The 27698-nt window shown below is 38.0% G+C and overlaps 1 protein-coding gene and 1 pseudogene across 1 annotated transcript; both read left to right on the top strand.

The window, feature by feature from the left end:
• Positions 1-1741: 1741 nt before the first annotated feature.
• LOC129553641 (olfactory receptor 51H1-like) lies at positions 1742-13210 on the top strand (annotated as a pseudogene).
• A 6492-nt stretch (positions 13211-19702) lies between these two features.
• On the top strand, positions 19703-20740 carry OR51T1 (olfactory receptor family 51 subfamily T member 1). Its single transcript, XM_088843488.1, has one exon. It carries the CDS (start codon positions 19703-19705, stop codon positions 20738-20740), a length of 1038 nt encoding a protein of 345 aa, XP_088699614.1.
• The last annotated feature ends 6958 nt before the right edge of the window (positions 20741-27698 follow it).

Here is a 27698-nt window from a genome sequence, read left to right as displayed (position 1 = left end):
TTTTCTTTAAGCATCCCTTGACATTATGTGAAGGAGTTAAAAGATGAAATCTTTGTCCTCAAGATGTTTCTAATCTGTGAGTATATTTAATGCTTCCCAACCTCTCTTGATCGGAGAAGGCAATGGCAAGCCACTCCAGTACTCTTGCCTAGAAAATCCCATGGACGGAGGAGCCTGGTAGGCTGCAGTCCGTGGGGTCGCTAAGGGTCGGACACGACTGAGCGACTTCACTTTCTCTTTTCACTTTCACGCATTGGAGAAGGAAATGGCAACCCACTCCAGTGTTCTTGCCTGGAGAATCCCAAGGACGGCGGAGCCTGGTCGGCTGCTGTCTATGGGGTCGCACAGAGTCGGACACGACTGAAGTGACTTAGCAGCAGCAGCAGCAACCTCTCTTGAAGTGCTGTTAGAGACAGAAATAGACCTACACAAAATGCTTGATCTGAGTGTTTAATGGATAACTTGGGGTCCTCTGAAAACTTCAGGATTTGCGTCATCCATATCTACAGAAACTGATGTCCCCTTTAGAATAACTTCATTCAGAAAAGCCCCCATATTATTCTAACAGAATTTCCTAATATCTGGAGTTCTACTTTATAAAGGGTAAGCCTTTCCAGACTCCAAAATGGTAAAATTCAGCAGAAATAGTAGAGTCTGAAATCAGATGCACCTTGCTTAAAATCACCATTTTAATTTTCTGGAAGTTTGATCTTAGAGCAAGTCACTAATTTTCTTATTCAATCAACATTTTCTTGTTATCTATTGCTAAACAACATCTACCGTTTAAGTCCAGCTGTTCCCTCTCCTCTCCATCTGCATTGATGAGCCCAATACACTTAGAGAAGATCATACAACCATGTTGAGTACTGTATTCTTACTTTAAACGTATCACCAAAGACCTCATGGACTCCCTCAGAGCTTTCAAATGATCATTTTTTTATGTGTCTTCTTCTACTCCATTACATCTTTTCAAATTCTTATTCTTTGTTGATGACTTTATTTCCTACATCATCAAGAAAGTTGAATTATCAGAAAATAACATCCAGGGCCCTGACCACATTTACTCGTCTTTTAACAGGGGCAAATATATGCTGATTTCTTTGTTACCTTATATAAATTAGATAAACTATTCGTCCTCCTTTCTGAAACCAATCCTTCCATTTTTGTACTAGATCCTGTCCTTATCATTTACTCAACAACATCATTTAGACACTTCTTTTTATCACCTTTTTATCATGAAGTTTTTACTCTCTGGTTGGTTATTTTTATCAATATCATACGTGATATGATATTTTTCATCAGAAAGAAAGTTTTTCACTGGTATTGTCTCATTTCTTTGCTTTCCTTTTCACTGGAAAAGACTCTGATGCTGGGAAGGATTGGGGGCGGGAGGAGAAGGGGAAGACAGAGAATGAGATGGCTGGATGGCATCACCGACTCGATGGACATGAGTTTGAGTGAACTCTGGGAGTTGGTGATGGACAGGGAGGCCTGGCGTGCTCTGATTCATGGGGTTGCAAAGAGTCGGACACGACTGAGCGACTGAACTGAACTGAATGTAAAATTTCTAAAGCAGAAAAAAAAAAAAGGAAAAGATAGATTTCTGCCTACTTTAAAGGGAATAGGTTGGTGAATACTCTCTGCAGAGAAAAAAAAAAGAAGAGAAAGAAATGCATAAACCTGGATAAATAATTTTTTTAAATACAACAACAAAAGATTCTAAGGTGCTAGAAGTTGACCAATGTCAAACAACAGATTGAGAAACATATTTGAAAACCTTTTACAGCTTCAGGTAAGGACATATTCCTTCACAACTGATTTAATCAGCAAATTTTCAAAAGTAGTTTTACCGGGCTGGAGCTGGCTCAAAGCCAGCTGCTATGTTGTCAGAGAGTACAGAGTCAACTTGAGATGGAGGGAAAAAAGTCCGAGGCTTTGTCAGCTATCAGCAAACCTGGCAGCAGTGTTACCCAAAAGTGAGGCCCAGCTGCTTACCACTCTGGAATCAGTAAAGTCTTATAGCAGTTTACTATTACCAAAACTTTCATTCATCTAATTAAATTCAATCTAATCTTAATTCTGACAATGTACAAAGTTCTTTTCTCAAATTTCTTTTTTCACAGACCTTTTCTCACTTTCTGGATCCAGATTAATTTGTCCCGTATTATCCTCATACATAAGCAACAAGCTCTAGGACAAAATCATTCTCCTTTTCTTTCCTTAACAAAAATATCACCAGTCTTTATACTTTCTCTCACTGGTAACACATATCCTACTTGCTTAACATACTGAAATGTTTCCCCTATCATTTAAGTAGGTTTAATTACATATTCTAATTTTTAACTTTTAAAGAACCTTAACAAAACCAAAAAACAAGTAACAATTGTTATATCAGCATTTTCTCGTTGGTAAACTTAAGAACATATCCTATAGCTTCTTAATACATACATTTTTCTTATACCACAATTTCCCTTTGATGTAGTGCAAGATGTGTGTTTAATGCACCCAAATATCTTTGAAGTTCTACTAATTAACCCAACGCTGAGGTTTCAAGCAAACTGGGTTGTTGTGTATTTCAAGGACATGGTAAGAGTTTATTTCAAGCTTTCTCGTAGGCATATTTTTGTTCTCACAGGGTCAGATTCTGAAAATGGTATTTTATCAAGCTAGCTTTCTCTAACTGCATATGCAAAAAGTATACGTTTTTAAATTTCAAAAGAGCTTCACCTTAACCAATTTTCTTCGGCGTCTAAAGGATACTGTTGCCATATAATGTTTAATTTATTCATGATTTCATGATTAAATTTTTTCCAATGAATTGACCCTGAAGTTCCCATTTTACAAAAGACAACGGCACCAGTCACACAAATGAAATATATACTCACACACCAGAAGACAGAGCTGTCACAAGTCCCCCAAGAATATGAAAAAATAAACACTTGCTCAACATGAAAAGTTCCAGACATGATACATGACACATTTTGGCAAAACGCCCAAATAACACTCAGCGTTCACAAACCGACTCCTCAATGGTAGACACATGTCAGATCAATTGGTAAAAATGTCCAAACAGTACTCCATGCTCACAAATGGCCCTTGACGTCAGATACACATCAGAACCAATTGACAAAATGCCCAAATGACACTTGGTGCTTAAAAGAGAAGTTTGCCTGGGTCACACCGGGAGACTTACTGGGTCTTGGAGCTTCTCAGATGTCCAGATGTATCTTTCTGTTTCATCAAGGAAAAATGTAAGTTGGCAGCCAAAGATTCTGCTGGAATGTGAAAGTAAAGTGGGATTTGACAACTGGTTGATGTGAGTGTAAAATGGTTTAGCACATTGGTAAACAGTTTGACATCTTCAAAATTAGATAAAGACCTGTCACACTATCCAGTAATTCCTTCTCCTGATATGTGCAAAAACATGCCAACACAAAGACTATTCATTAATGTTTGTAGTGGCATTATTATAATAGTCAAATGCTGTAAGCAATCCAAATATATATCAACTAGTGACTGGATAAATAAAGATGCTTTATCTGTACAGTGACATACTGTTCATGAAAGAAAAGGAACAAATTATGAACATATTCAGCAACAGGAATAAAACTCATAACATTGCATTAAGTGAAAAAAGATAGACATAAAGAATAATGTATTAATATGACTCCACTTACATGAAATTTCTAGTAAAGGCAAGTTATACAGATAGATAGTGTATCAGTGGTTTCCTGGAGCTACAGACAGGCCTAGGACTAACAAACCACCATCAGGGAATATTTTTATGTGATGAAGTCTTTTTTTTTTAAATTTTACAATATTATATTGGTTGGTTTTGCCATAAATTGACATGAATCCGCCCTGGGTGTACATGAGTTCCCCTTCCTGAACCCCCCTCCCACCTCCCTCCTCCCCTTATCCTCCCTTTGGGTCATCCCCGCATACCAGCCCCGAGCATCCTGTAACATGCATCGACCCTGAACTGGTGATTCGTTTCACATATGATAATATACATGTTTCAATGCCATTCTCCCAAATCATCCCACCCTCACCCTCTCCCACAGAGTCCCAAAGACTGTTCTATACATCTGTGTCTCTTTTGCTGTCTCATATACAGGGTTATCATTTCCATCTTTCTATATTCCATATATATGCGTTAGTATACTGTTTGGTGTTTTTCTTTCTGGCTTACTTCACTCTGTATAAAGGCTCCAGTTTCATCCACCTCATTAGAACTGATTCAAATGCATTCTTTTTAATGGCTGAGTAATACTCCATCGAGTATATGTACCAAAGCTTTCTTATGCATTCGTCTGCAGATGGACATCTAGGTTGCTTCCATGTCCTGGCTATTATAAACAGTGCTGCAATGAACATTGGAGTACATGTGTCTCTTTCAATTCTGGTTTCCTCAGTGTGTATGCCCAGGAGTGTGATTGCTGGATCATATGGCAGTTCTATTTCCAGTTTTTTGAGGACTCTCCACACTGTTCTCCATAGTGGCTGTACTAGTTTGCATTCCCACCAACAGGGTAAGAGGGTTCCCTTTTCTCCACACCCTCTCCAGCATTTATTGCATGTAGACTTTTGGATAGCAGCCATTCTGACTGGTGTGAAATGGTATCTCATTGTGTGATGAAGTCTTAAAATCAGTTTGGCATGATAGTTTCACAGCTGTATAGATTTACTGAAGCTCTTTGAATTGTACATATAAAATGGATAAATTCTATGGTCCATAAATTCAGTTCAGTTCAGTTCAGTTCAGTCGCTCAGTCGTGTCTGACTCTTTGTGACTGCTGGAGAAGACTCTTGAGAGTCCCTTGGACTGCAAGGAGATCCAACCAGTCCATTCTAAAGGAGATCATTCCTGGGTGTTCATTGGAAGGACTGATGCTAAGGCTGAAACTCCAATACTTTGGCCACCTCATGCGATGAGTTGACTCACTGGAAAAGAGTCTGATGCTAGGAGGGATTGGGGGTGGGAGAAGATGGGGACGACAGAGAATGAGATGGCTGGATGGCATCACCGACTCGATGGACATGAGTTTGAGTAAACTCCGGGAGTTGGTGATGGACAGGGAGGCCTGGCGTGCTGTTATACCACAACAAAACAAACAAGTAAGCATATTAAAAAATCAATAATTAGAAGGCTATTGCTATATTACAGATAAGGGGTCATGGTGACTTTGCTAAAATGATAGAGGTGAAGAGGAAGATAATTTAAAGTATGTGGAAAATACTTTGGTTTGGACTTAATAGGACTTGGCAATGATAGAAGGAAGAAGGGGAAAATAATCTGTAGTTTTGATTTGAGCAGCTGAGTGAATTGTTGTATGGTTAGTCTGATTTCTTGAAATTTACCAGCAAAAACGTTTACAGTATTCATCATGCTAATTTTTAGCTTCTTATTTGATATCCGAGTGGAATTATCATGTAGAAAGCTGTTCCTGGAGATTAAGGCAGAACTAAATTAGCGTATAGCTGGTATGTGAAGCAATGGGACTTGATAATATCATTCAGTAGGAGAATGGACCTAATAAGAGATACACTAACATTTAGTGATGTAGGAAGAAGATAAGCCACCAAAAGATATTGAAGAGTGGACGTTAAAGATGGAGAAAAACATAGTGAAACACACATTAAAAAAGCAAACAAACAATGAGAAAAACAGAAAAGAAAGCAATTCAACATCAAGGCAATTTTCCACTGTATTGAATTTTGCTGAAAAGGAAAGTACGATGAGGAATGTTTGGCAATAAGCAGACATTGATGACACACACAAAAACAATGTCAGAGGAGTGGGAAAGAGCTCTCACTGAAGCTGACTGAAGAGAAAATGGGAAGCAAGTGGGAAGAGGGCCCACAGAGCACAGAGTTGCAAGGCTTTACACTCATGAAGCAGAAAAAAGAAAACAAGTATGTGGATACAAGACTGAGCTCCACATTTTCTTTTAGTTTCTTTCCCTTTCTCTCTTCTTTCTTTCCTTCCTCTCTCTCCCCACATCCCTCCCTCCCTCCCCTCTTTTTTTTTTCTTAGACTGAATTGGAAAGATTAGGCAAGAGAGTATATCGGTAGTTGGATATAGTTGGGGAAGTACCATTCATATGAGATTCAGATTGATTGTGTATTTGAATGTTTGTCATCAAAGGTTTGCATCAGGGAAAATTAGGTTCGATATGCCCAGAAGCCTGGGTCTATATGGTCTATGCCCCTGGTGACATCTTCAGCAAGACTGATACTCTTGTCTCCAGAGGATCACCGCAGAGGGGATTCTAGACTAAATGCTGCTAGTTTATAATCCCAGTTTTACTGCTGTAGTTGTCAGCATCAGAAATGATTCTCATCTCCTAGACTGGGTTTTAATTAAGTTGGAGACCAAAACCTGGGTGGTACTTTTTCTAGAATGCTGTCACAGAATGTAGAGAGCTGCAGTATATAGTTTTTAGGGGAAAAAATGAAAGAAGTCAGTGAACTTCCAGATGTTCAAGCTGGTTTTAGAAAAGGCAGAGGAACCAGAGATCAAATTGTCAACATCTGTTGGATCATCGAAAAAGCAAGAGAGTTCCAGAAAAACATCTACTTCTGCTTTATTGACTATGCCAAAGCCTTTGACTGTATGGATCACCATAAACGGTGGAAAATTCTGAAACAGATGGTAATACCAGAAACCTATATTCAGGTAAGGAAGCAACAGTTCGAACTGGACATGGAACAACAGACTGGTTGCAAATAGGAAAAGGAGTACTTCAAGCCTGTATATATCACCCTGCTATTTAACTTATATGCCGAGTACATCATGAGAAATAAGAGCCTCTTGATGAAAGTGAAAGAGGAGAGTGAAAGAGTTGGCTTAAAGCTCAAACTCAGAAAATTAAGATTATGGCATCCTGTTCCGTCACTTCATGGCAAATAGATGGGGAAACAGTGGCTGACTTTATTTTTGGGGGCTCCAAAATCACTGCAGATAGTGACTGCAGCCATCAAATTAAAAGACCTTTACTCCTTGGAAAGAAAGTTTTGACCATCCTAGACAGCATATTAAAAAACAGAGACATTACTTGGCCAACAAAGGTCCGTCTAGTCAAGGCTATTGTTTTTCCAGTGGTCATGTATGGATGTGAGAGTTGGACTGTGAAGAAAGCTGAGCCCTGAAGAATTGATGCTTTTGAACTACGACTCATTGGAAAAGACCCTGATGCTGGGAAAGATTGAGGGCAGGAGGAGAAGGGGATGACAGAGAATGAGATAGTTGGTTGGCATCAACTGACTCAATGGACATGAGTTTGGGTAAACTCCGGGAGTTGGTGATGGACAGGGAGGCCTGGTGTGCTGCAGTTCATGGGGTTGAAGAGTCTGACATGACTGAGCGACTGAACTGAACTGAACTGATTGAGTGGTGGGAGTGAAGGAAGTCAGCTCTATTGAGGTCCGTCTACTGTTCATTCTTGAATTTGATGACAGAAGTTGTCTCTGTGGTTAAAAGTTCATCCTCTTTTTTAGGATCAAATAGAACTTAAAAGAAAAATGATTAGAGCACCCCAATGTAACTTTTACTTTGGGATTTGGGTCACGTTAATTAACTTGCCTGACCCTATTTTTCACTCATGCATACAGTGGCAATAATAAACAGTAATTTTCCATTAAGTATTCATGATCATTTGAATGGAGTACATGTGAAAACTTGGAACATAAATAAGCCCTGAGCAAATTTTAGATGTTTTTATTATTAAAGGATTTAATTTAAAATATCTGCCCATTATCCCTGCCATTGTCTATCTATGACAATATAAATCTATTGCTTGTGACTTCTATTTCTATAAAAACCTCGAATCATCAGAGTCTCAGCGAGAATTATTTCACTTCCTTCTATTCTTCTTTTTTAAGGTTGTTTTTTTGGCTGTTGGGTCTTAGTTGAGGCACATGGACTTCTCTCTAGTGGGGCACATGGGCTCAGTAGTTGCCCAGTGGCATGTGGGATCTTAATTCCATGATCAGGGATTGAACCTTTATACCTTGCATTGGAAGGCAGATTCTTAACCACTGGCCCACTAGGGAAGTCCCACTTCCTTCTCTCTCTCTCTCTAAATGAGAGAATTAGGTGGAGAGTGTGTCATTTTACCAAAGGCCAATTAGAGAAGTAACAAGATCACTGACAATTTTGCCCTTCCTGCCTAAGTGCCAGCTCAAGGCCAATAGCAAATACATTTCTTCTCAAAGTGAAAGACGAGTCTATGTTTCCTCAGAAGACAAATCCAAGGGACCAGAACTCTGTTTCAGCCTGTAGCTCAGACACTTAGAGTATAGATTTCTCAGTCTTTCAGGGTAGAGTTCTTCTCCCTGACTGCCTGGGTGGTAAAGAACTTTGAATAATTCGTCAATGTTCTTCAATGTTGTGGGTGGAAAAGCGAAAAATCTCATATCCTACTTCTCCTCCACCTCCCCACATACTCTTCTTACGCCATAAACTTTCTGTCCTTTTGCTGTGAGGAAAGTTTACATTTGATCTTCTCCATTGTCTGTCACTACTACTGATGGAGGCAGAGTTAATTTGAGTCCAGTTGAGGATACATAGGTGAACAAGGTGAACATATTGACCCATCTGTAAAGCTTGTTTTTATTCAACCCCAGGCACACATTCCACTCTTCTTTCTGATCTTGTTTTTCATGTGTTCTTTTCTAAGGGTCTTGGAAGGCAAAAAAAAAAAAAGAAATCTCATTTTGATCTTCTGATTATTATGACTTGTCTCGAACTTAGTAGGCATTCAACAAAGTCACTTATCAGTAACTTAGTTAAACATGAAAGCTTTTCCTGGGTTCATCAGATCTTAAGGAATCAACAGGCTTACGTGCAAACCTCATCTTGAATTGTGGATGGGCTGTGTTGATCTCTGGGATGAATCTCCTCAGATGGTCAGTGCAGTGTTTGTTTTGTACTCCTAGTCTCTCAGAATCAATGTTCTTTATTCCTCTCTTCCTCTTACTGATTTTCACTACCTATGATTTCTACTAGTATATTATCCTTTCATCTCTATTTTGTCTAGGATCTGCTTGCAATAAATTCTTCACAATAAGCATTCATGATTAAGTGAAGAGTCAGTGGAATTCATGATCTTGAGCACTGCAACAGTCACAGCATTCAAGCCACTGATACTGAGTGATGGGATAAATTCAGTGGTGGAGACAAAGATTTAGATGATACAGAATTTGATTAAAATACATCAGTAATATATGAGTGGGCTTCCCTGGTGGCTCAGAGGTTAAAGCGTCTTCCTCCAATGCAGGAGACCCTGGTTCAATCCTGGGTCGGAAGATCCCCTGGAGAAGGAAACGGTAACCCACTCCAGAATTCTTGCCTGGAGAATCCCATGGACGGAGAAGCCTGGTAGGCTACAGTCCACAGGGTCGCCTAGAGTCGGACACGACCGAGCGACGGAACAGAACGGAACGGAATATATGAGTAGGTAGATATATCTCTCAGTGTGTAAATAAATTCCACAGCCTATTGATATTTTTGAGATTAATTCTCACAGTTAGCCAAATATGACAAAGTTCAGAGAAAAAAGGCGCTCATTAATTATAGCTAAATTTTTAGTGTTAATTTGCCTGGTACTTTACAAAATGCCCAATATCCCCAGTTGATACTCTTAACTATCCCACTCATTTTAAAGAGGTGAGGAATAAATCACAGAGATTCTTAAGTAACTTGTCTAAGGAAATAGAACTGTGATTCAAACCCAGGTGGTCTCTCTCCAGAATCTTCAGTTTTAGTGGTACTTTCCTATTTAATTTCCCCCAAAAAGAGACAAAGACAGAGAGGCAAAGAGAGGCAGAGATTATGCAGTATGAAAGACTCAAATCCACTTGGAGCTAAGATTTTGCAAAAGGTCAGCTAGAATGTTGGTATTCTCTAAATTTGCAGTCTGCATCACTGATTTTTCAAATCTTAATAGAATTTTTTGGAATGAGGAAAACATTCTACATCTGTACTTTCCAAATACAGCAGTCCCTGGCAACATGTAGCAACTGAATACTTGAAAGACAGCGAGGGCAGCTAAGGTACTGATGATGTCATTAGCTTAATTAATATAAAGATAAATGGGCACAGGGATCTAGTGGCTACCAGAGTGGACAGTGCAGCACTAAGCTATCGACTGTCAAGAAACTTGGAGTAACTCTTTCCTGTCTGCATTTATTCCCGAGCATCCAGAGTTTTCTGCCCTTTATGTCCAACCCTTGATTTTGTCTAGTGACTTTGTTCTTTCTGTGACTCAGGCTTCTGTTCCATTTTCTTCAACATGGATCCTGAGATGGGCTTCAATAATATGTGAATTCACTTAATTTTTATGCAGAGTTTTGCTTGTATTCATGTATGTGTAATATATGAATACTTTTATTTGAGAAACTCATTATGAGATGCTCAGTAAGGATCATAACACATGGCTAAGAGCCATTAAAGCACTGTTCTTCCTTCAATCCTGAATTCTTATCATTTGTGGCTAGACTGACCCCCCAAAAGTGATATCTCAGCTGTACATTTGGATACATCTTCCTAAAGATAACAAGCAATTGAAATAGAAGATATTTAATTGTATGACACCAAGATTTTAATACTGATCTTTCTTACTGCAACTGTTAGGCACTAACATCTAGAATGATTTATAAGTTCATCTAGGTCTTACTCAGGATTAAAATAAGAAATAGAACTGCTGGAAACTCAAGGAGATTACCAAAGTAGCCGCACAGTAGTGGGAACGCATAGAATGAGAGATCTCCATGCAAGAACAGGGAAACTAAGTCCAATTGTGTTCTCAACACCAAGGCCAATGACTTCATCAATCTGAGTAATGTTTGAACCTGTCTTTTGGGAGATTCTCCAGAGGTGGATTTCACCTGACTAGATCAGTTTTTAGTTGTAAAACTCATTGCAAGTTCTATCTGGTATTCTGTTCTTTCAGGTGTAACACAGAAATGGATCTCAGAATTCTTTTCTTGATACCTTAGGACAGAGAAGTCTAATTTCCATGAAGAAAAAGGACAGGGTCTGAGTCCATGAGACTGAATGGGAATATTTCTGAAAAGGGGTTAAAGCAACTCTCCTCTGGCTCCTCTGGATATTAGTTTTCTTCTTCTCCCACAACAAATTACCATGAATGTAGTGACTCAGCATACCTATGTTTATTATCTTACAGTTCTGCATGTCAGAAGAACAACACTGTTCTCACTGGGCTAAAATCAAGGTGCCATCAAGTCTGCATTCCTTTCAGAGGACTCCAGGGAAAATTCTACTCCTTTGGCTTTTCCAGCATCTAGGGGCTACTCGCATTCCTCGGCTCTTGGTCCCCCACCTTCATCTTCACAAGTCCTGCTGAGTCTTTCTCAAGCTGTTGTCTCTCTGGTTTTCTGCAGCTGGGGAATTTTCTTCACTTTTGAGGACTCATATGATCAGATTTGACCTATCTGGGTAATCCAGGATAAACTTCCATCTGAAGTCCTTAACTTTAATGACATCTTCAAAGTTTCTTTTGCATTACAAACCAATATATTCACAGGTTTCAAGAATTAGAAGGTGAACATCCTCAGAGACTGCTATTCTGTCTATCATAGTGGGTCCTTATAAAATTCCTTGGAAAGCCAAATAATTTCTTCCTTCGTCACCTACTGTAATCTCAGGTCCTTTTAGTACCCATACACTACTGGGAATGCAGATAGTCAGAAGTTTAGTCCTTGAAGACTATCTTTCTCATTCTGTCCCACATCATGCAAGTGGAAAACTTGAATCTCAATGAGGATTTTGTCTAAATCACAACAATTTAAGATCATAATTAAGATACATACAGGTCTTCATATACGTGTTCATGAACAGTCCTTATGTCTTGTTTGTGCCTGATAATATTTCTTTTCTGGTTATTTGCATCAGTTTTTATGACCCACAGAAATGTACAGTATCATTTTTTCCTTGGGAAGAAGGCAAGCAACTGCTCCATATTTCTAGGTGAATTGTAATCCAATTCACCTAGCTTAGGTGTTGATTAAAGTTTTTGTTGTTGTTCTCCTAGATATTTTAGCATATGGCTGTCAGTAATAGAATTGCTTCATGGGGGTGGGGATATCAGTTTCTGTATCCGAATGCGAACATAAAATATTTGTCACTGCCTCTCATGGTTAACATCTCAAAACTTATTGTCAGTTATTGTAATTGAAGCTGATTGGCTTAATGAGTTCTTCTCTTTTTGCCTAGTCAAGCCTTTGATCCACAGTGCTGTCATTCAACCCAACTATTAATAACCATCAGACCTTCACCCTTACTGGGACTCCAGGAATGCCAGAGAAGGACTTCTGGTTGGCCCTGCCCTCTTCTTCTTTACATTTTCACATTCCTGGGTAATGCCACCTTCCTAGCTGTCATCAAAGTTGAACAACATCTCCATGAGCCCATGTATTATTTTCTGGCAATGCTAGTTGCCACTGACCTCAGCCTTTTATTGTCTTCCATGCCCATCACGATCAGTGTTCACTGGCTCAGCTGGTGCTCAGTAACCCTTTATGTCTGCGTCACTCAAATGTTCATCCACACCTTTGAGGGAGTGGAATCAGGTGTTCTGGTGGCCATGGCCTTTGATCGCTTTATGGCTATTCGCTTTCCTTTGCACTATGGAGTCATTGGCAGGATTCTCACTCATGGAGTCATTGGCAGGATTGGAGCAGCAGTCCTGCTGCAGAGTGTGGGGACTGTGCTCCCTGTGCCTTTCCTTATCAAAAGGTTACCTTTCTGCCACTCCAACACCCTCTCCCATGCATAGTGCCTCCATCAGGATGCCATGAGGCTTGCCTGTGCTGACACCCATGTCAACAGCATCTACGGCCTCCTGGCGTTGATCTTCATCATTGTGCTAGATGTCTTGATCCTCTTGGCCTCTTACTTTCTAATCTTCCAGGCAGTATTGGGCACTGCTTCCTGGGAAGATATACTCAGGGCTCTCAATACCTGCCTCTCTCATATCTGTGCCATGCTGCTCTTCTGTCTACCTCTCATTGGCATGACTGTGATTCACTGCTTTGGGAAGCATGTGTCACCTGTAGTACACAGTCATGGCCTGTACCTACCTGCCACAGCCTCCTGTGCTCAGTCTGATTGTATACAGTGTTAGGACCAAGCAGATCTGTCAGTGGATTGTCCAAGTGTTCCGTGGGGGCAGGGTGGGCTCTTAGGACTTCTGTGCAAACACAATGGAATCAGAGAATAGGATCAAGTACATCACTGTCCAATAGGAATTCCTGCAGTGATGTTAAATGTTCTAAATCTCTATTGTTAATATAGTACCACTAGCCACACATGGCTACTGAGCATCTGATACTTAGCTAGTGCAACCAAGGAACTGAATATTTTAATTATATTCAATTCTAATAAATTGAAATGAAGGTTTAAATGGTCACATGTGGAGAGAAGGATCTAATAGGTTTTTATATGCCATTTCATAGTACTTTTGATGAAAGCAAAAATTTAACTTGATACAAATATGAATGTTTCTTTCTCAAAATGGTGTATAGCAACTTTTCAATATTTATATACAATAAAATTTACTGGTTTTGGTATATAGTTCTATTAAGTTTTCACAGATGCATAGTCATGCAACCACCACTGATACCTAGATACAGAAAAATTATATCACTCTCTCAAATTACCTCATGCTACCCCTTTAGTCAACCCCCATGCCCAACCCTGACAAGCTCTAATTTGTTTCCATGCATATAATTCTTGTTTTTCCAGAATGCCATGGGCCCTTCAGCACATAATCTTCCATGTCTGGCTTCATAGTGCAATGCATTTGAGATTCACTCATGTTGTTGTGGGTCTTTGTAGTTTATTCCTCTTTATTGCTGACTAGTATTCTCTGGAATGCCAACCTTTAACAACTTATTTAATAAAAATTCTCCAATTGTTTTTGCTCCATTGTAATCATGTTGACATATATTGTTGAATATAGGATATGTTTTCTTTTGTCTTTAGTGTTTATTTATATGTTCTGTAAATATATTTCATAAAAATAGTGTAGGCATATATAATGGTTTGGAAGCAGGAGAGAAATATATTACAAAAAAAATAGCAAGTAAAAAGTATGATGAATTCAGTGAGCTACAATAATAGGGAACTCTGGATACATTTTTGATATAAACTTCAACTTTATTTCTGTCCAGAAGACTTCTGACATTCCCTTTATTATGTTAGTGTTTCTCACAGTATATATGTTCTAATTACCTAATAGCATTGTGTCCCTGCTATTCTACATACTTCATAAGAACCACACCATAAGAGACCCTTTTTATACAGCATCTGTCTATGTCAAGTATGCACTTAATATAGTTCATAAGATATGTCCTTTGTGAATTAATGAATGAGTGAAAACTCTATTTTATCAAGATTGATTTCATGCTGCCTAACTTCTCTGTCTCATTTAATTTTAATAAGTCTCATTTGAAATTTCCAGAGTCATTCATTTTTGCTGAGAAGAGCCAGTGGGAAAGGATGGTATTTATATATAAATCTAAACATTACTTGTTGTATAAAAAGTTTATGCTACAACTTAATCTCTCTAGTTATACATTGGGATAGGTATCTCCATCTTTGCCCAGTGCATCTGGCTACGATAAAATGAGACATGGTTGGAAAAATGCTTCAAGAAGGATAAAAACTCAAGGATTATTAGATATGCTGCACACATGCTAAGTCGCTTCAGGTGTGCATGACTCTTAGGGACCCTGTGGACTGTAGCCCACCAGGCTCCACTGTCCGGGGAATTGTCCAGGCAAGAAGTGGGCTGCCAAGCCCTCCTCCAGGGCATCTTCCTGACCCATGGATCGAACCCATGTCTCTTAAGTCTCCTACATTGGCAGGTGGGTTCTTTACCACTAGCACCACCTGGGAAGCCCATTAGATATGGTAAGAATTATTAACTTACTGCCTACTATGTGAAAGTGAAAGCGAAGTTGCTCAGTCTTATCCGACTCTTTGTGACCCCATGGACTGTAGCCTACCAGGATGCTTTGTCCATGAGATTCTCCAGGCAAGAGTACTGGAGTGGGTTGCCACTTAGAGACAGGTTCTTGTCAAAATGAGGCTAAAATGAGCTATAAGAATGGAATTGAGAATCAAGCAATATAGAATGGATAGATCTAGAACCATGTATTACAATCACATTTTCTGAAATATCAGTGGAAGCGGATGACCAGAGAAGGCAGTATAGCATATTGTTTAAGATTAACAGCTTTAGAGTAAGATAGACATGGGTGAATACCAGTTTTGTAACTAGCTAATTTTTACAGTTATTCAAAACCTCTTTGAGTTTCAATTTCCTCAACTGTGGAATAATGGAAAATAATACTTAACCCATAAGCAAGATAATAAATAAATACAACAATGTGTTTCAAGGGTTAGTGTTATTTTTGGCAAGTGTTATGACCTCATCAAATGCTAGTTTAATTATGCTTAGAAGGGTAGGTAGGCTGCAGATGTGATTCAGTTAATAAGATGGCTTCTTAGAAAGGGATCCTGAGTAAGAGGAGGAACATAGGAATGACAAGAAGGACAACAAGATTTGTTAGAAAGAGCACATATTGGAGCTGGGAACATAGGGATGACTCTCTCTGCACTCTCCTGAGCCTGCTGTGACATCAGGGAGCATCCTGGGCTAAGAATCTGTAGCCGAAGGCAGGGTGAAGAGGAATGGTTGCAGTTTTCTGACCCAGGCAGGCAGATTTTGAAGACACCCATTACTGTCAGCCCCCAGGGCCAGGGCTTTGCTTACAGCTCCTGATATATGGGATTTGCTTGGGCCTGGGAGCAGGGTTGGAAGCGTGTCAGGGAGATGTATCTGAGCTGTTGGAAAGGAACATAGTCTTATGGGCGCCATAACTCTTGATCCAACCAGTTCGTTCACCAGCCCTCTGTTGCCTGGTGACTCTACTAATCTTCCTCTAAAGCGCCCACTCTTGGGAGCTGGCTCAGTCCCTGCTCTGTGGTGGGATTGAAGAGAAGTTGGTGCCATTTCCTGATGACTTGAGCAGGTAAGAAGAATGCATTAGTGGGTAGGAACAGAAAGGAAGGGATTAAAAAGTGAGAAATGCTAGGAGAAGGAGGAAAAGAGAAGATCAATGAAGTTACGGAAACTATAAATAAGGTAGGATCAATAAACAGAGGGGTGTGATGGAGCCTTGAAGAAATTGAGACAGGGAAATGAAAGACATGAGAGAATGGGAGGAAGGAAGAGAAAAAGGGATAGAACTCATAACTCTCTGCCTGTGGTCAAGATCATTTAGAAATTAGTCAACAGTAATTACAGATTTATGTTATTCCATATCCTCCTTTATGTAGCTAGCACTAAGAGAAGAAAATCAGGCATTTCCAAACCTTTAAGAAACTCACACTCAAAGCAGAAAAAGGAGATGGTGCTTACATATGTAACTTACCGATCGATATTAACCAGACCTCATTATTGAGTCAAATGTAAGATCCAACCATAAAGTGGTACAGAGAAGTGGAGGCAAAGTTTCAGGTTAATATGGCCTGGATCTGTCACGACAGGGTTCCAGATTGTGGAAAGAATATATTTCAGTGTTGAGAAATGAATAGAAGAAGGTGGGGATTGGTCTATACTTTACTGATGCCAGTAAGCAGTGATGCTGTCCTTTGGACCACTACATTATTTAGTTGGGTGGATCTTATCCAAGTCATTTAATCTAGCTTTCTTATGTGAATTGATAGATGTTACCTTCTGCCTGACCAGTCAGATGAACAACTGGTACTATAAAGCACTAGCCTAGTCTTCTGGTTAGTAGTTAGTACAGAGAAAATCTTGACAAAACTAGGCGCTGAGTTTTGTCCTATAACTTGTTCCAGAGTGCATGGGCTTATGTGAGCTGGAGAGAAAACCTTCTCCTGCCTACATATCCCTATCCCATTGGAAACAATTTTTCCAGTAGCATAATGAACTGAAATGAGTCTCCTTTCCTCCTAACCCCTCATATCATCCCATATTATTTTTTTGTCCTTTATGAGATACAATTCAAATAAGAGAAAATAATTGGGATCTGATTGTTGTCATCTTTTGATTACATTCCCATTCTAAAACTCCCTACGTCCACCGGCATATGGAGGTATACACGATACAAATATATGTGAAGATCCACGCATATTTTATGCAAACTGATCAACTCCACAAATATTCTTTAAATAAGCCATAAGGACATTGTTGTTTTACTTATTTCTCATCTCTATACTTCCTCTAAGTCACATACAAGTATATAATAGAAACTGTTCTTTCATTTTCAAAGAAGAATATCACAGTGTTCAACTGTTTAACTTCTCTTGTAAGCCTGATTTCTCGAATGGTCTATGGTTTAATAAAAAATGGTTTAATGGATTTTGAAGTTAGTAAATTTGGCTTTGAATTTTGAATGTATATGTATAATTTTACCTTGTCAGTTTCATTTCCTTTCTCTAAAATAGAAGCACAAACATATCTATCAATTTTTGGTATTATATAAAATTACATGTAAATTGGCTAACAATATAAAAGACTTTAATTCTTTTTCTTTTCTCTTCACTTACCCTCCTTCTTCTCCCAATCAATAAGAGGATTAATTACTCTCCTTATGCTCCCCGTATCTGTGGAAACAATTTGCCCTCAAAACTTCCAGTCTCAATTTGTATTTCTCTCATCTAGTCTTTATCTATCTCTCTGTTATCTATCTATCCACCTGTTAAAACACCTAATGAAAATTAGTTTATCTGAACTCTTATCACCATGCTTTGCCTCTGGAGAAAACATAAAATGAACACATATGTTTTATGTGCAGAGAGCCAGAATTTTAGAGGAAGAAAGAAATGTGATCAACCAATAGAATATTAATGTAATAAAAAGCATATGTAAAGCACTGTTGAAAGACAGTCAATAGATTGAGCGACATTATTGCAGAGAGTTTCCAGGATGGTTATCACAGAAAAGGAATCCACTTCTAATATCTTTGTTATCAAATTGAAAAGAAGTTGTCACTAGTCTTCCTGTTTCTTTCTCTTTTATTCTCAATCAAGTATAATATAACAATACTAAATATTATAGCAGAAAAAGCAATTGATTTCTTTGTTGTAACAAGTAATTTTATCCATAACCATCCAGAGTAGACTGACGGATGGGAAGAAAATAACCAGCAATCCCTCATTTATCTTTATAAAACAACTGGAAGGATCTGCTATGCACAAATTCTACTCTGTCACTGGTACAGAAAGCCTAGACTAGTGGAAAATAAGAGTAAGAAAACTATGATTGACTATATCTACACAATGGTTAGGCTAGGTATATCATTCCTTTTTGGTTTTTTTCTTGATAACTAAATGTCCCAAGTGAAAAATTAAAATGAGCAATGACATTAGAGCTCATTGAAACAGTCCTAAATAGAATTGCAATGCTTGTCTTAAATATCCATTGCAGGTTCTGCCTCCCTCATGACATCATCTCTGTGTGTGTGTGTGTGTGTGTGTGTATGTGTGTTGTGTGTGTGTGTGTGTGTGTGTGTGTGTGTGTGTGTGTGTTTGCAGCTATTATTCTATGGGCTTTCTAACTCAGTGAACTACCTGATAATCCAGTTTAAGATAGCACCTCATCCCGTCTGTCTCTGAGTGTCTCTCTTTAAGCTCTTGGTCCCTACTTCCTCTCCATTAATGCTTTTTACAGTCATTCATCTCATTTTGCTGAGGGCCTCTCACATTTTTTTATATAAGTATTTTGTCTAGCCTTACCCACTATCCCTAGATTAGGATGCTTGAAATCATATATTCTAGAATATTATTTGAAATTTTTACAGGATTCATTAGGGCAATCTAGTCAGTGAGTTGCTTACAAGTAACATGGTAGAGACCTAAGTTTGGACAGAAGGAACACAAGGTCTTGTTATTTCAGTAGACCAGGAAAAGGATACAGAGAAACAGAATTAGAGCACAAGATGATGTGGAGAAGACGAGAGAGGAATTAAGGAAGCTGTTCCATTAAAGGAAAAGAAATAAAGAAACTCTGATACCTAAAGGACATTTCTAATAAAGTCCACTAGGAGAGAATGGCTAATAATTCAGGTATAAGGGTATTTCTGGATATAAAATCCTAGCCCATCTTCCAGCAAGAACATTATGAAATATGCTTTCACAGGTGCCCTTAAGAAGTGCCCTTAAGCACTTCTCCATTATTTCTATAACAACTCATATAGTTTGGAGACTTTTTTTCTTGAGTGCACCACACAGCATGTGGGATCTTAATGGAACCCATTGTTCCTGCAGCAGAAGCTCATAGTCTTAACTGCTGGACCACCAGAGAAGTCCCAGCTTGGAGATTTAATACTAAGAGCCAACAGTTGTGATTGAAGTTGTTGTTTTGTTGGTGTGTGTGCATGTGTGTGACGTAAGTCTATAAGTATTTCCTACTTCAAGTCAGGGCTGGTCCGGGCAATAGGGTGGGATGAACCTAGAGAGATTGATGGTTTTCGTTGGGAGATGGTAGAGAAAGAAAAATAGGGCCAGATCTGATAGGAAAAATTTAAGATACTGTAGAATTATGTGATAGGTATCATAATTAAATTGGAGGTTTTGAATACAGAGATACATTGTGTAATTTGGGAAGAGTTTATAGAAGAGTTAGTTTGTGAAAAAGGATCAGTATGACAAATACTATTATTGTTTTCTCTTTTTTCAGGGCGTGTCCTCAACCCACCATGATGATTTTCAATAACACCACATCCTCCGCTTCAACCTTCCTCCTCACTGCATTCCCTGGGCTGGAACTCGCTCATGTCTGGATCTCCATCCCTGTCTGCTGTCTCTACATCATTGCTCTCTTGGGAAATAGTATGATCCTGTTTGTCATCTTGGTTGAGCAGCGTCTCCACAAGCCCATGTACTATTTCCTCTCCATGTTGTCAGCTGCTGATTTGTGTCTGACCATCACGACCCTCCCCACTGTGCTTGGGGTTCTCTGGTTTCATGCCCGGGAAATCAGCTTTAAAGCTTGCCTCATTCAAATGTTCTTTGTACATGCTTTCTCCTTCCTGGAATCCTCAGTACTGGCAGTTATGGCTTTTGATCGCTTCATGGCTATCTGTAACCCACTGAAATATGCCACTGTCCTCAAAGACATGATGATCATGGTGATCGCACTAGTCATTTGCGTACGGCAACTAATTTTCATCTTTCCCATGCTTCTAGCCTTGAAGAGGGTATCTTTCCAGGAAAGAAAGGAGCTTTCCCATCCATTTTGTTACCACCCAGATATAATCAGAGATACATATTCCAACCCCTGGATCAACAGCTTTTTGGGCTTGTTTCTCCAGCTCTACATGACTGGGACTGACTTATTGTTCATTCTTGTCTCCTATGTCCTGATAATCCGTGCTGTCCTGAGCATTGTGGCCCCCAAGAAGCAAAAGAAAGCTCTCAACACTTGTGTGTGTCACATCTGTGCTGTCACTATTTTCTATGTGCCGATGATCAGCCTGTCCTTTACACATCGCCTCCTTAGCTCTACTCCGAGGGTGATCTGTAGCATTTTGGCCAATGTTTATTTGCTCCTACCACCTGTACTGAACCCTATCATTTACAGCTTGAAGACCAGGACGATCCGCCAGGCTATGCTCCAGCTGCTTCACACTAAACGTTCATGGAGCCGTAATGTGAGGGGTCTTAGAGGATCGTGGGACTGAAGGGGAGAAATTGTCAGTCCATAAAGTATATTTAAGTAGGAGAGGGATTTATATTCATGTCATCCTCAGGCAGGCACTGCAGTTACTAAGACAATTTCAGTTAAATTTAAGGAGTAGGAAGATGAGAATCCCCTCAATTTATCAAAGAGTTCAAACAAACAAACAATATTCAAAACCAAATTAATTGTGTATTAGTCCCCCAAACATTTGGGGCTTCCCTGGTAGCTCAGTTGGTAAAGAATCTGCCTGCAAAGTGGGAGACCTAAGTTCGATCCCTGGGTTGGGAAGATCCCCTGGAGGATGGCATGGCAACCCACTCCAGTATTCTTTCCTGGAGAATCCCCATGGACAGAGGAGCCTGGCGGGCCATAGTCCATGGGGTGGCAAAGAGTCAGACACGACTGAGCGACTAAGCACAGCACAGCACAGCTCTCAAAGATTTAAAACCACTATGTGGACTTCTGTGCATATTAAAAGCACAGAAAGACTAAACACACTCAGAGTGGAGTCATCTTAGTCCACCCAGTTAAACAATCTACTTATCTGCTTAAAAATGATAATTCTTAGGACCAAAACAAATGACAATAATTTTATTTTTCATTCAGCTGAACAAAAACATTTATTTCTGTGGTCAAATTTCCCAGTGGGAATTGAAGATTTTTGCTTGAGCTGGTAAACAGAAGAGTTCCATGTGTGTGCAAAGGTTCACACATAGAAATTTGTAATTTAAAACTGGGTAATTATTGTACACTGCTTTCATTTCCTGGATCACCTCCAGAGACCCCTGCCTCCTTCTGGATACATGCCCTGAACTTCTCTTTTTGTTTCTTCCCTTTAATACTTTTCCTCTGTAACAAAAATGAAACTTTTCAAGTTCTGATTCGTTATATCTCCATCGAGTGCAGTTTATAAAATCCCACATTGCCTTTACTATTTCCCCATTGCCGTGCAGTCTAATATCGTTCTGATTCTGATTCTGTGCCCCGCTTCAGTGTCTACTGTGCCTCAGGACTAAAGCTTTTTTCTATTCGCCCTGGTTTCTTGAGTTGCTAATTTTCTCCCTAGCTCTTTGGCTACTTGACCTTTGTGTGTACTTATTACCATAGAATTGCACCGTGGATTTGAAGCTTCTTAATATGACATTTCTGGATTACCTCTATTAACAATATTTATTTTGTGAAAAAGTAACCTCAGTACAGGGTTGACAGGATATTGGGAGAATTCTCCTAACTTTTGTTTCACACAAAGGTTATGAAATTTTAATTCCACTCAGAAATTCATGTGTAAGCTCAATGGGCCAAACAGATACCCTGATCTAAGCCACTTATCTCCTCCCTCTAAGCCAGCTTCCTATTTCCAGCAGACAGGGAGTTGTTGTTTAATCTCTAAGTTGTGTCTGACTCTTTGTGACTCCATGGACTGCAACATTCCTGGCTCTCTGTACTCTACTATCTCTCAAAGTTCACTCAAATTCAAGTCCATTGATTCGGTAATGTTATCTAAACATCTCATCCTCTGCCATCCCCTTCTCCATTTACCTTCATTTCCCCCCAGCATCAGGGTCTTTTTCAATGAGTCAGTTCTTTGCATCAGGTGGCCAAAGTATTGTAACTTCATGGATCACAGCATTGTTGTGGTGATGGGCTTGCATAACTCAATGAAGTTATGAGCCAGGCTGTGCAGACCCATTCAAGATGGACGGGTCATAGTGAAGAGTTCTGACAAAATGTGGCCCATTGTAGAAGGAAATAGCAACCCACTTGGTATTCTTGCCTGGAAAACCAGACAGGGAGTCCCACTCCCAAATTCTGGTATGTTTGCCTCAGCTTTCTGTTCAGCTCAAGCGCTGACCACCCTGTGACTCTGCTTTGCCCAAACCCCAACCCGCTTTTCTCTAACCATAAGCAATGAAATCTATGCATTGTTTATAGTGAATATTATTTGTATGATTTCCTTTTTATACAAAATATTTAGATTTTTTGGATATCTCACTGGAATCGATTAAATGTTACACAAACGTGTATGCCTGAAGCCACTATTTTAAGTGGAGAAAAATCAATGTATGAGCATACAGAAAATAGTGCAAATGGAAATAGCATTTGGTTTTTTAGCCTCCAAGACCAGCATCACAGCACAGAAGTTCTCTTCTTGTGCATTTTGTGGGAAACCTTTATATTTCATCATACCACAATTCAGTATTTCAGATTTCAGTGTTCCATCTTCATGTTTCTGCCAAATAAATGTCTCTCTGGTTATAACCCCTTCAATGGGATAGAATACAACTATTTTGTAAAAGTTCAAGAGTCCCAAGGTATAGACATGAAATATCTATACCTTATCACAGAAAAAAAGGATTAAGAATGGAAGACATTTTTATTAGTCAGGCAGCCTATTAGTAAGCCCAGAATTAAAAAAAAAAAATCTTAAGGAAAGAGACTTAAGTAAGAGAATTTTGTGAATTTAGGTAAGAATTGTAGGAATGGGGTGAGGCAGAAAACCTGTCACAGAACTGGGGATGTTCTAGATGAGGTTACACAGTACTCTTTGAGGACTCCAGGGAATGACATAAAATAGCAAACAATGTTTTTCAATATTTATGTTTTTTAAGTCCAGACTTTACTATGTCTAGAGAGGAAAGAGGGCTTATATAGCAGCTTTGAAAGGCTGGTGGAAATGAAGAACTATGAAACAAGAAAGAAAATTATTTTTCTTTAAAGAGCATCACACTATAGCAGAGACTATCACTCTGAAACCGTCCTGTGGCAGAGTAGACAGCCCACACCACACCCTAAGCTAACCATCCAAACATTCCTTCACCAGTTCTTACCAATATCAATGGCTTTTTAATTGCTTCTCTGGAAGAGCTTTCTAAATTTTTTTTTCCTTTTCTTTTATTTTTTGTAGATCCACAACCCTTCACAAATCGTATATTTAAAAACATCTGGACAAATACATATATATCTATATATAGATATATATACTTTAATTTTCATAAGTCTGATACCCAAATGCATTAGCAGCAAACAACAAAGCTCACATGAACTGTTGTGAATATACTTATGGACATTATTTATTTTAATTGTGTGAATATTAACACATTTCACTTCAGTAATATAACTGTGTTAGAATACAGGATAATGCCCCAAGTGTTACAGGGCCTTTCTAAAGTATAAAAAATTCTGAGTTCCAAATGTTATAGGTAAGCAATTATAGAAATGTGTTATCATTCTTCCAGTTTTATGATGGTCAGTATATAAAGCAGCCTGCTATATGTGTTAATCTTTCATTCCTCTGAATGTACTTTTCATATGAAATGAAAATTCAATTGCTCAATACCAAAATTGCCTGCTCAATGTTGAAACACTTTCATCAGTGTTTTCTATAGTAGTTGTTATTAATAGATGACTTTGCATTTTGGTGTTATTTCAAGCAGTGCATTTAATATATTTGGGTTTTTCTAAAAAAATTATGTCACATATAAGCATATTTATATCAATTAAAATTTTGTGAATATATTGGGAAATGCAGAAAAGTATTTAAAAGATAACAAAAATCATTTACAATTCTACCATTGAGAAATATTATATGATCTATGACCTAAACTCTTTTTAATAAGCCAACGTAGTACACACACAACATATATATATGAACCGAGGTAGTAGGGTATATTTCAACATAGTAGGGTATATTTCAACATTTCTACTTGTAGATTTGCCTGATGTTACTCATTAGTCTCCAGTAAGTCATATTTTATATTAGACTAACTTCCTTTAGGAAGCTTTCCTCTGATTCTTCACTAAAATAGGCAAACTGCCATTCATTTGTGCTTTCTTACATTCGTGCTTAAACTTACAGTACTTTACTCAATTCAATTATTTCATTGTTTGTTCTCCCTACCACCAGACTACCAGCTTGAGAGTAGGCCTATGTTTTATTTTCATTTAATCCTAAACGTCTAATTTTGTGTTAGCAAATACCACTTAGTTCTGACTGTTGTGTTCCATGGGTGAATAATATTTAATATTATTTGTATATCATGGTTTATATTATACTTCCTATTATTTAACATTTCAGTATTTTACGGTATTTTTATCATAGAAAATAACTCTCAAAATATACTCTTCTAAATACATATTTGACCACACATAGAATATGAATTGTTAAATTGAGTGGGTTAGTTTGTAGGCTCTGGAAACACACTGCCTGGGGTAGATTCAAGTTTCTAACACCATAGTTCTGTGTCCTTGGAAAAGCTAAGTGCTCAAAGCTTTAAATTCTTAATTTCCATAACAGGGGGGAACTCATAAAATCTACCATCCTATGCTCTTGCAAAAATTAATGGAGTTAATGCAGGTAACTATTTAGCCCAAAGTCTGGTACCTGATAAATTGTGAACGTTGCATCTATTATTATCTTCTAAATTGTAATGATTTACAAGCCATTCAAATATTTACTTGCTTTTCACTTTTCCTTTCAGCTTTTACATTTTTTAAAATTTCTTTAGAAAATTGCTCCCATCCAGAGGTTAGTTTATTTACTTATATTAAAGTAGATTTAAAAGTTAGCTTTGAACATACTTCTTCATTTATCTTATGTTTGTGTGCGATTAAAGATCACAAACACATGTGTAGTTTAAATAGGTGCTAATTTTTTCTATCATAATTATTTGAATAGTCAGCCTATTTCAATATTGTTCTGATAGTCCTTAATTATATATTAAGTTTTCATATCATGTATGGTATATTGAAGTGTGTTTTTTATAGTTCCTTGTTTTTCCCATTGATTCATTGACCAAACTACACAGAATTTATAGCTGAGTAATGGTTGTTCTTATTATAAAGAGCCTTGTTACAATTTTTATTTATTATCATACTCTTCAGTTTAATCTTATAAATCTATTTTTGGAATTATTGGGCAAATTTCTAAATATGCTACTGGGAGCTTGATTGAAAATGCATTAAACCTGTATGGTAATTGAGGAAAAGTGACAAACTGAAACCTATTTACTCTTCTGATCAAGAAACATTTATGGACATCTTATGACTTGAGTTATTGCAAAGATTTGAATTTCTGAGTTGAGGGTAAACACTAAAAAGAGAATAAGTACTCTTTCTCGTGTTTTTCATGACAATGTATTTGCTCTTTCCTGTGGTTAAACAGAACATTAACTGTTTTTTAGGGCAGCTTCTTTAACCTACAATGTATAGTTACTCCTTAATGATTTTGGCAATATGTTTTCTGTCATTCCAGATATTCTCTATGCCTGAAGTTTATCATCATATTCTGAATTGTTAAAAGATTTTCCTGCTGTTGTTCAGCAATAAAATGTGTTGAGTTGAGAGTTGAGAAATGTGTCAGACTACTATTCAGATGTTATTTCCATATACCATACAAGTGCTGGAGATATGCCAATCAGTGTGATGTGTGCAGTTATTTTAAAGAAATGAATTACGAGAAAGAGAGGCAGACATGTGGACTAATAAACATAACATAACCGGAAACTGTTAGGGTCCTCAGAGAATTTAGTAGGACAAACTGGGAGGATGTACAAAAGTTTGTCCTTCATTTTCCTAAAGAAGCTATAGACATCGAGACAACATCAGTTGTTGAACAAGAACTCCACTAACTCAAGAATTTCACCAATTCACCTGGGGACATCAAATCTATAGTAATATTTAGCCATCTGAGAACAACTTCGTCAAAATGCTTTTTGGTAACATCAATAATATTAATTATTTGTGATTTTGACTCAGGAAGTAAAACATTGAAATGTATTAATAGTAATTTTCTCTCACTGCACAGTATGAATTAAGTGTTGGTTAGCTTATTCTAAATTTTATGCTTTCTATCTTGTCCCCAACTAAATATTCATGAGTAAAACATGAACAAAAACCAAATAACATAATTTATAGGAAATAATTTGAGGTAACCAATCATTCCTAGTTGGCTATTTACCTTTTTAAAAGTGGAACTATTATGCATGAATATTATTTTATATTCCTTAATATATGTCTGTCATTTTGTTAGCTCAAAATTGTTTCTAGCATTCTTAGTGTAATTGAACATGCCAAATACTAAATACCAAAATACCAGGTATCTAAAAGCATTAAAATCCTTATTTTAGAACGTATATTTTAAGGCATTTAAGAATATCAGTGCTTTGATAGTTACTGTGCTACTATTAATAGCTTTCTTATTTCTTACTAATAGCAGAACTGCCCCTCTGTCTTCTTTTAGTAAATATCGCTTTTTGGAACCCTGTTGTAAGTTAGAGGAAAAGAAAAGCAAACCTGTTCTGTCTTAAAGAATATTATGAGTTTAGTGTCAGTTCAAGGCTGCATGCATGTTCAACTGTGTCTGTCTGTGACCCCATAGATTATAGTCTGCCAGGCTCCTCTGTCAATGGGATTTTCCAGGCAAGAATACTGGGGTGAGTTGACATTTCCTCCAATCTTCCTGACCCAGGAATCAAACCCATGTCTCCTGCATCACCTGCATTGGCAGGCAGATTCTTTACCACTGAACCACTTTGTGTCTATTTGATGGTGAAGAATATATACACCCGGGGCAGATTCATGTCAATGTATGGCAAAACCAATACAATAATGTAAAGTAATTAGCCCCCAATTAAAATAAATAAATTTTTAAAAAATTAAAAATAATAATAATAAAAAGAATAGAGCAAAGCAACGTCACTAATTATTAGAGAAATGTAAATCAAAACTAAACTTCACTTCACTTGAGGTATCACTTCACACTGGTCAGAATGGCCATCATCAAAAAATCTACAGACAATAAAAGGGTAGAGAGAAAATGGAATCCTCTTACACTGTTAGTGGGAATGTAAATTGGTGCCGTCACTATGGAGACAGTATGGATGTTCCTTAAAAAACTAAAATATAGTTACCATGCTTGCATGCCTGCTATGTAGCTTCAGTCGTGTCTGACTCTGTGAGAC

This window comes from Moschus berezovskii, chromosome 14 (assembly GCF_049115385.1).
Source record: "Moschus berezovskii isolate FMDL1 chromosome 14, NW_MosBer_1.0, whole genome shotgun sequence".
NCBI lineage: Eukaryota > Metazoa > Chordata > Mammalia > Artiodactyla > Moschidae > Moschus > Moschus berezovskii.
Note: the sequence above shows the minus strand (reverse complement) of the source record. Positions and strands in the feature narration are given on the sequence as shown.